General features: G+C 31.5%; 1 protein-coding gene across 1 annotated transcript; it reads left to right on the plus strand.

Moving 5' to 3' along the window:
- The first annotated feature begins 3,010 nt into the window (after nucleotides 1-3,010).
- Nucleotides 3,011-4,593, plus strand: LOC100251423 (phloretin 4'-O-glucosyltransferase). The gene has a single exon (XM_002263939.4). The coding sequence runs from the start codon at nucleotides 3,085-3,087 to the stop codon at nucleotides 4,474-4,476; it is 1,392 nt and encodes a 463-aa protein (XP_002263975.1). The 5' UTR covers nucleotides 3,011-3,084; the 3' UTR covers nucleotides 4,477-4,593.
- Nucleotides 4,594-9,926: the final 5,333 nt, after the last annotated feature.

Raw genomic sequence — 9,926 nt, forward strand, 5'->3', positions numbered from 1 at the left:
TTTTAATACACACCACAATTGTCCCATGTTCAAATTGACCAAACCCATATCAAATATTCAAGTCATCCAACAAACCTCACTCACATTGTAAGCCCAAAATTCATATCAATTAACAAGTCCACATTAATAATACATATGACCAAAAGAATTTAAGCTCAATCTAATAAGCCTAAACAAATATTCAATTAATAAACCCACATTAATATTATATATAGTTAAAGGTAATAATGTACTAAGCTCAATCCAACGAGCCCAAACAAATAATAAATCAACAATAGGCTCAAGTCTAAATAAACAGTATACAATTGATATAATCCAAATATCCCAAATTAATCACCAAATATAATATACCCACAAATCCAAATTAACAAATTTCAAATTAATTCACTAACAATAAATTAAACCAAATTACATATTAATCTACCAATAATAAATTAACCCCAAATTTCATATTAACTCAATAATCCAAATTTTATAAACAATAATTACTATTAAAAATAATAACAATAACAATAACAATAAGGGAAAATGAGTGATACGGGGAAGTGGGAGGATGAGAGACAAGGGCAGGAGGTCATTGGCCGATAGGGGCTCGTTGCTAGTCGGTTATCTCGCGATGATAGTTGATGACTTTTTTTTTAAGAAATAAAAATAAAATAAAATAAAATAAAATAAAATAAAGATAAATATAAATAAATAAATGGGGAAATGAGGATGGAGGGGGCGCCGAAAAAGATGCAAGCGTCAAGCCGCCGGCAGTGTGAGAGTTTGGGGAAGGAGAAAAAAAATAAAATAAATAAAAGAGCAGATGGAGAAGCCGACGGGGTGTGGTGTTGGGAGAGAGGAAGAAAAAAAGGAAAAAAATGGGGAAGAAGAAAATGGGTAGACGACCAGGGGGGCGGACTCTGTGGGAAGGGAGAGAAGAAGAAAAATTCCTAAGTGGGTGGGGAAAAAACGAGGTCGGCCTTGCGTGTCCTCCAATGAGAGAAGGGCTGGCCTTGCGTGTCTCAAAGAAAAAAAAGAAAGAGGGGTCTTGGAAAATGGGGGCGGGGGGCCGGGCTTGGACGTAGGTATGGGGGGTAGGTGAGGATAGGTAGAAAGAGGAAGAGAGAGAAGATAAGAGAGAGGAGAGAGAAAATGAAATAAATAAATAAAATATAAATATATAAAAATATAATATAATATAATATAATAATAATAACAAATAAAAATAAAATAATTTATAAAAAAAATAAAAACTAAAAATTAAAAGATGAATGTATAAAAAAACATATATAATTAGAATTTAAAATTGAGCTTAAGATTAATATAAAAATAAAATTGAGATAAATTTTGGAATCTATTATTGATTAATATCAATAAAACGTTTTTAGTTAAATAAAAAAAATCAAATATTTTAATTTTTTTTATTTAATAAAAAAACAAACATCATTTAAATACCTTCATTTTTATGTATTTATATTTTAATAAAATAATATATAATATAATTATAAATAAATAATGTGTGGGTTGAGATTTGGGCAGGTTGCCCAAACCTTCGGTCTACACTGACTTTAATATTTTCAAAGTGATTGTGTATTATTTTAACCCAATCCCCATACTAATCCATTTGAAACTTTGTCCAAGCCAACCTGAACATCACATTGGCACAGGTTAGGCAGGTTGGACTCGTCCAGTTGCAGCCATATTACCAAGTCCTCAACTACTTTTCAGCAAAGTTGAATTTATTTATTTATTTTTCCTTGTTGCAAAGTTCTCCTAAATCTCATTAGTGTCAAGGGTGAAATTATCTTGCCAAATAGAGGTCAAGCTTGCTAGCCGCAATTTTAGAAAGAAGTTCAAAATCAATCTTGCATAAATACTAAAATGTAAATTGAGACAATTCCATTTTTCCGACCCCTGTCTTAACTTTGGTAAACACATAAGCTTTAGCCATCACCAAACAGGCATCGAAGTTGGCGATGCCGGCCTAATTCGTAATTGAATTGGAGAAAAATATTTGGAAATGGGAATTTGAAACCACCTTTAAGATAATTTGTCGTGTTCATCATGCTCATTGAGTATGTGACGTGCAGAGGATGACGACTAGTTGTCGGCGTGAGATGACGTAAGATGCTCCTTGTCGATGACTAAAGCTTTGAGTAAAACCAGGGCAAACAGCCCACGAGATCCTACAAATCGTCACTACAAACGTATTCCTCCCATTCGTCACTGCAACACGTCATAGCCTATAATTCCAACAAACAAATTAACCCAATTGACCATTCCATGTGCTCATTCTCATTGCCTGCTGGCCGATGAACTCAGAATTCAATTGTATACCTCATAGAAGATTTTGTTGTAGAAATATAATTGGTCATATATTTACACCTAAACACCTCAAGAACTGCAAAACTTTCACGTCATTGTAACCTTTAAATTATTTTAACTCAATCGGTTTCTTGTGTCCAACATGCTACTTGAATTACATGTTCTTGGTGCCATTTTTTTGGTTGTTAAATAAAGCTATTGCAGCCCAAAGACAAAAGAAGCTTTTTCAAAAAAGGGAAAAAAAAAGTATGTCAGTTTTATAAAAGTTGTCTAAAATGGCATACAAGGGTAATAATTTATATATATTAAATAGAATTTTGTTTTCACAAGATGTGTGGAGGAGAAACAGTTGATTTTAGCATTAAGAGAATTGTAGCTCTCACTGTTATAAACTTGTGGCGAGGCACCTTTGTCTTCAGCATGATGCTGGATTCGGGGAAAAATAATGTACGCAAGCCGACAACTATCAGCCTGTGTGCAAGAGAAGACAACGACAAGTGACCGTGCATTCATGAGATTAGATGTAAAGGCGCTGGCTCTTATCAACTAGTCTGACAGCACTTAAAACACAAGGCAAAGGTGCTCACGACGACTACCGCCAATACGTCAGTACAAACGTCATAGCTACCGTATGTACTGTCCACAACTCCGTGCCTTATTTAAGCGTTCCAAGGCCATTCCCTACACAAATTAACCCAATCATTCTCTGCATAGATCCACGCTCTACCAAGTTTCTAGCAAATAATCCTGTACTTACTATTCAGCAGCCAAATAATGCAACCCCAAATCCTCCTAGTAACTTATCCGGCACAAGGCCACATCAATCCCTCTCTCCAACTAGCTAAGCTCCTCATACGTGCTGGTGCCCATGTCACCTTTGTCACTAGCAGCTCTGCCGGTACCCGTATGTCCAAATCCCCAACCCTGGATGGGTTGGAGTTTGTGACATTCTCGGATGGCTATGATCATGGATTCGACCACGGGGACGGCCTCCAAAACTTCATGTCCGAGCTGGAGCGTCTCGGGTCCCCAGCTCTTACTAAGCTCATCATGGCCAGAGCTAATGAAGGTCGTCCCTTTACTTGCTTACTCTATGGTATGCTAATTCCTTGGGTAGCAGAGGTAGCCCGAAGCCTTCACCTCCCATCTGCACTTGTTTGGAGTCAACCTGCCGCTGTTTTTGATATCTACTACTACTATTTCAATGGTTATGGAGAGCTCATTGGGAACAAGGGCAATGGTTCCTCTTCTTCCATTGAATTACCAGGGCTCCCCTTGATCAGTAGTAGTGATCTTCCCTCATTTTTAGTGCCCTCAAAAGTAAGTGCACACAATTTTGTCCTCAAATTGCATCAGAAGCAACTAGAGCAGCTCAACCGTGAAAGCAACCCGAGAGTACTGGTAAACAGTTTCGATGCATTAGAATCCGAGGCTCTAAGAGCTATCAATAAGTTTAAGTTAATGGGAATTGGACCCTTGCTTCCATCAGCTTTCTTGGATGGAAAAGATCCATCCGATACGTCATTTGGAGGCGATCTTTTCCGTGGTTCAAAGGACTATATCCAGTGGCTGAACTCAAACGCTGAATCTTCTGTCATTTATGTGTCATTCGGAAGCCTCTCGGTGTTATCAAAGCAACAGTCAGAGGAAATTGCTCGCGGACTGCTAGACAGCGGGCGGCCTTTCTTGTGGGTCATAAGAGCCAAAGAAAACGAAGAAGAAGAGAAAGAAGATAAATTGAGTTGCGTTGAAGAGTTGGAACAACTGGGGATGATAGTTCCTTGGTGTTCTCAAGTGGAAGTTCTGTCACATCCGTCATTGGGATGTTTTGTGTCACACTGTGGTTGGAATTCAACTTTAGAAAGCTTGGCTTCTGGGGTGCCAGTGGTGGCATTTCCTCAGTGGACTGATCAAACCACAAACGCAAAGCTGATTGAAGACGTGTGGAAGACAGGTCTACGGGTGATGGTGAACCAAGAAGGAATAGTTGAAGGTGGTGAGATCAAGAAGTGCTTGGAATTGGTCATGGGAGGTGGAGAAAGGGGTCAAGAGGTGAGAAGCAATGCCAAGAAATGGAAGGATTTGGCCAGGGAAGCTGTGAAGGATGGTGGATCTTCTGACAAGAACCTGAAGAATTTTGTGGATGAAATTATACAGGGTCACTAGTAAAGATGCAACACAAATTACATCATCCAAATCAGGAAGATCTATCTTCATGAAAAATTGAAGTATATATTGTCTAAATTTATGTGTGAATAAAATTTTATTCATTCCTAGTTAAAATCTTTCCACTTGAAATGGGAAGGATACCATTTATGTTTTGACACGTTTTTAACTTTATGTCATGATATGAATTTGAATGTTTTGTCACTTTTGTCAAATCAAGTTGAGAAGCCAATCACTTTATGTTTCGCAAGTAAAACAAATGCGAGAATCTTTTGTCAAATAAAATAACAATATTCCCATCAATGAATGTTTTTGAAAACAATATTCCCATCAATTTTTTGTTTCTCATTTGGCAAAATCTAATGCACCAACCGACACTCATAGGGTCGGGCTTCGAATCTACACCGTTCAAAGGGTATCATGAAAATTTCATTGATTGAACCATGGTGAAAAGGACTGACAAGTTATAAAAAAAATATCATTCAAGGTGTAATGGAATAATACCAATATATAAATTAATATGACTTTAGTGCAAAGGAATGAGACTTGCACATGTAACATCATTTAATTGCTAACACATTTTTACTTACTATGAAAAGGAACCGTTCTACATTATAGAAATATTTTATTTATTTATTTATTTATGTTTGAAGTCCAAATTAACAAGCTCTCTTATGGACAAGAGGAATCAAACTTATCAATTCCCATTTGTTGTAGTTTTGTTTTGAACTCTTCTAAATTGGAAATTTTGGTCCAACTTTGTAATATGGAATTTGTTCAATATTTTATTTATTTGTTTGTTTATTTATTTTTATTCAAAGTCCAACTTAACAAGCTCTTTTTGATTTTCATCCACCACAAATTCAAATGGATTATTTTGGACAGATGATTATTTTTATTAGTCTCATAGATACTTAAGATTAGATAAATTAATAATTAATCAATCTCACGTGAACAAGTTGTTATAAAGAGTAGCTTAAACCTATGCAGATGCAAAAACTAAAATCCATTGATAAGGGAAAATTCGTTATATATAAAAGAAAAGTGCATAATTTTACTTGTTTTAGACATTACTTATTCTATAAGACTTATACCACTCAACACATACATTATTTTTTTCACATTTATGACATAGAACACCTTCTACTCCTTAAGGGATCACTTCAAACGATATCGAGGGTTAGAAATTCAAATTCTTGATCTTTAGTTTTCATATTTGAAAGGATTTCCAAGATTTTCTTGAGAAAAAAGCAATTTGAGAGTTTTAAGTTAGAATAACTACTTTTCTTCATTTTTTCAAGGGTTTCTCCAAAATATATTTTTAAATTTGTTTTTATACCAAGACCATAACTTTTTTATTGTGTTAAATAAGGATAACATCATCTTTAAAAAATATATAGTTCTTTTATAATTTATTTTTTTTTAAATTTCAACTATATATGCAAAGTTCTTGAGCCTTCCAAGGTGATGCTTGAGTGCCCTTTGTTAAATGTTTGGGCGTCCAAGGTTGTTTTTCTTGTTTTTCATATAATATTCTACATGGATCACTTCCATGTGCTTTCAAGCATCCATTAATTCCTTTTTACACTTAATTGCTACTAAAATGTTTATGTTAGCACACATTACTTTTACTAATTCAACTCGAGGTCTACTTACCAAGCTTTAAGTACAGAGTTTTCAACTCGAACATGGCATGTATATATCTCTATGGTAGTAAAGTAGGTTCGGACAAATAACTTTTGGAGCAAAATTTTCAACTTAAACTACTACATTAACAAACCTCTCTATTGGTGATTTAGGGACAAAACATCAATATTATAAATGGATCTTTGACTCTTAAATTAAGATGCACTAATGTCACTCAACCTAGTTCTCACCAAAAATCATTGAAAAATATGAATGACACTAATAAGTTCATTTCACTTTTCTTGTCTTCTCAAACTTGTTACTTGAAATATACTTAAACAAAGATATAAGCATAAAATGTAGTGTGTAAAAAGAAAATAAGACAACAATAATGAAACATATATATCCCTCAAATGTAGTGCATTAAGAAAAACTTAATATATCATCACTTCCTAGATGCACTAAAAATTTGTTTATATATTCCTTTTGGTCACAAAAACGATCAAGGCAAGAAAGAAAATATTAATCCATCATAACACATCTCAATTATCCATTAATTAAGTAAGAATAGTAATTAATCAAGAAAAATTATATCCAAAATGCACATATCATGTCTAGCCATACAACAAAAGTATTGGCTTTGGTGTTTTATTTAGTTATGCATAGGTAGACTTACTTTATGAATTTTGAGAAATATGATTTATAGCAACAACCTTTTGATATGTCTTTATTCGTTTCTCAAGCCATTTTTTTTTTATTTTAAAAGAAATAAACTAGTATAGTGTTAGGTCATCTCCATAGGGATTGCTCATCTAAAACTTAAGATATTGAATTTAAATGTTGAAAATCTATAGCTTATGAGATTTACAAATGAGTTAAAAAGAAAATAAAAAGTATTCATGATAAAATGAATGAATGATGATTGAACGATTATGGTGATTTAGATGAAATAGAATAAAGAATTATCAATTGAATAAAAAGTCATCCAGATATATTCATGCCTATTGAAACTTTGAATAGGATTAATCCAAGCAAAAACTCAATTGCACTTTCAACATTCAAATCCTCTATTGAATAAAACAATAAATCATCTCTAGGTCTACTCAACATCCACACATAATGATCTAAATCAACCACAAGGAACCTAACCTATAGGAAAACTTTTATAGTGTCTATAAAACATCAATTACGTCAAATCCTAGAAACATTTGAAAAAAAAAAATCCTTAGAATTAGATGAGAAAATCTTGAATTTTATAGTAGGAATTGAATTGTACCTAAGAATCAATGCATTCTTGTGTTGATCTTCTCCTAAGGTAATCCTCTTTGGGATGAGAAGAAGCTTGGCTACTAACCATGACTAGGAATAGCTTCTTAGTGCATAAAAGGCTCTTAAAAGTTGGAAAACACTACTGTCATGCAACAAGCAGTCATACTAAGCAGATGAATATCATAAAATCAAAGTCCTATCTAGCATATGTGAGTGAATCATGCTGAAGTGAGCAAGCAATCAAGTGATCATCCAAGACAATCAAACATGTCAAGATAGCAGACCAATCAAGCAAATCGAATCACCTTGCCTAGGAAAAGGAGGTACCCTCTAATCGATCAATTAAACGCCACATTTTCCTTAACTAGTGTTCAAGCTTGATCCTCAAAATCCCCAATGGAGTCGCCAATTTGTGGACCCGCATTTTTCACGTGCGCCCCTACTCGATCGGCGAGACTAGCTTTTTATTTGTGAAAAATTAATTTTTGGAAAAAAAGTTGGAGCCGCCATTTATTTTATTTTTATTTTAAAGGGAAAATAAAACAAGAAAGAAAAACCCTAAAATGTGACTCCATAATTTTTGGAAAAAGCATGTCTTTGAAAAACCTGAGTCTAAGTCTGGGGATCAGGTTACCTATTGGGAAGGTACCTTTAAAAGGTAGCACCCCTCTAAGCCCTCTAAAGGTCTCTACTAACTAAGTTGAGGGAAACGTGATAATTAATCGATTAATTATAGATACCTAAGTAAGCTTGGTGATTTAAAAAAATAACATGTTAACAAGAAAATCAACCACAATCATATAGAAGATTTAGGGTATATACTTGAACCACTTCTTAAGCGATATCATGAAACATCAATTGTTAGTTTAGACAATATATCACTCAGCATGCATTTTATCATGAATATTCAAACAATGTAACAAATATCAAGACATGCCAAGCATTCTCAAACATAGGTATAATTCACAATGATAATTATATTTACAGAATTTAGAAGATAGATGGCAGGGGACGTACCTGGATAGCATAGATAACTTATAACATGTTTCATCAAGTCTTAATGGGTTAGATAATAAATAATAAACAACATAAATCTTATCATTCTTATTATCTAATTCGAAAAGCAAAAATAATCAAAGTATACGAAATCATCAATTATCGCACACATCTTGTATATAATTCCTAAAAATATAGATATGATTTCAATAAATGGCAAGGGTGACAGTAAAGATGAGTTTTAAAAAGATGATTTTATGTAGGGTTTCATCAATTCCCCAATTGATATACACAAATATAGCTTGGAATTAAATATTATTACTTTCGTAAAAAAAATAAAAAAATAAAAAAATAAAAAATTCATGAGTATTAAAAAAAAAAAACATTTATTCGATAGTTTTAATGACTTGTATTTATAAAAGGAAGTTTTGATTTACTTAAATAAGAAGGCTTTAATTTCATGCAAAGAAAATATTTTTTTTAAAAAAGTTTGTTCTCAAGAAAATAAATGTTATCACTTTTATAAAGGAAATATTTCATAAGTATTAATAATAATAATAATAATAACAATAATTGATTCCATAGTTTTAATGAAAAAGTTTTAATTTATTTAAATAAAAAGACTTTAATTCCATGCAAGAAAATATTTTTAAAAAGTTCATTCACAAGAAAATAAATGTGATTATCACTTTTATAAAGGAAATATTTCATAAGTATTAATAATAATAATAATAATAATAATTGATTACATAGTTTTAAAAAAAAGTTTTAATTTATTTAAATAAAAAGACTTTAATTCCATGCAAGAAAATATTTTTAAAAAGTTCAGTCACAAGAAAATAAATGTAATTATCACTTTTATAAAGGAAATATTTCATGAGTATAATAATAATAATAGTAATAATTGAGTCTATAGTTTTAATTAATCTTATAAAAGGAAGTTTCAATTTACTTAAATAAAAAAGGCTTTAATTCCATGCAAAGAAAATATATTTTTTTTTTAAAAGTTTATTCACAAGAAAATAAATGTTATCACTTTTATAAAGGAAATATTTTATGAGTATTAATAATAATAATAATAATAATTGATTCCATAGTTTTAATGAATTTTATAAAAGGAAGTTTTAATTTTTTTTTAAAAAAAGACTTTAATTCCATGTAAAGAAAATGCTTTCAAAAATTCATTTACAAAAAAAAGAGAAAGAGAAAAAAAGTTTAATTAAATAATAATGGTAATAATAATAAAACCTCATAAAAAATATATTTGACAATTTAAAAATTTTTTTTTAATGTAAGAATATCTTTTATAATTTAAATTTTTCTTTAATAATTTTTTTTTAAACTTTATTTTATTTACAAAGGATGATTTCCACAACTCTTTATTTAGAAAGCACAATTTTTTTTTTTTTATTATTTTTTTAAAACATAATAAATTTTTTAAATAAGATAAACAATTATTTTATATTTTAATCCAAGAGAACAAAAAAAATGTTTAAAATAATTTAAATATTACAACTTTTTATTTTTTATTTTTGAACAAAGCTATCATAAAAATTATC

The sequence above is a fragment of the Vitis vinifera genome, chromosome 5 (assembly GCF_030704535.1).
Source record: "Vitis vinifera cultivar Pinot Noir 40024 chromosome 5, ASM3070453v1".
Taxonomy (NCBI): Eukaryota; Viridiplantae; Streptophyta; class Magnoliopsida; order Vitales; family Vitaceae; genus Vitis; species Vitis vinifera.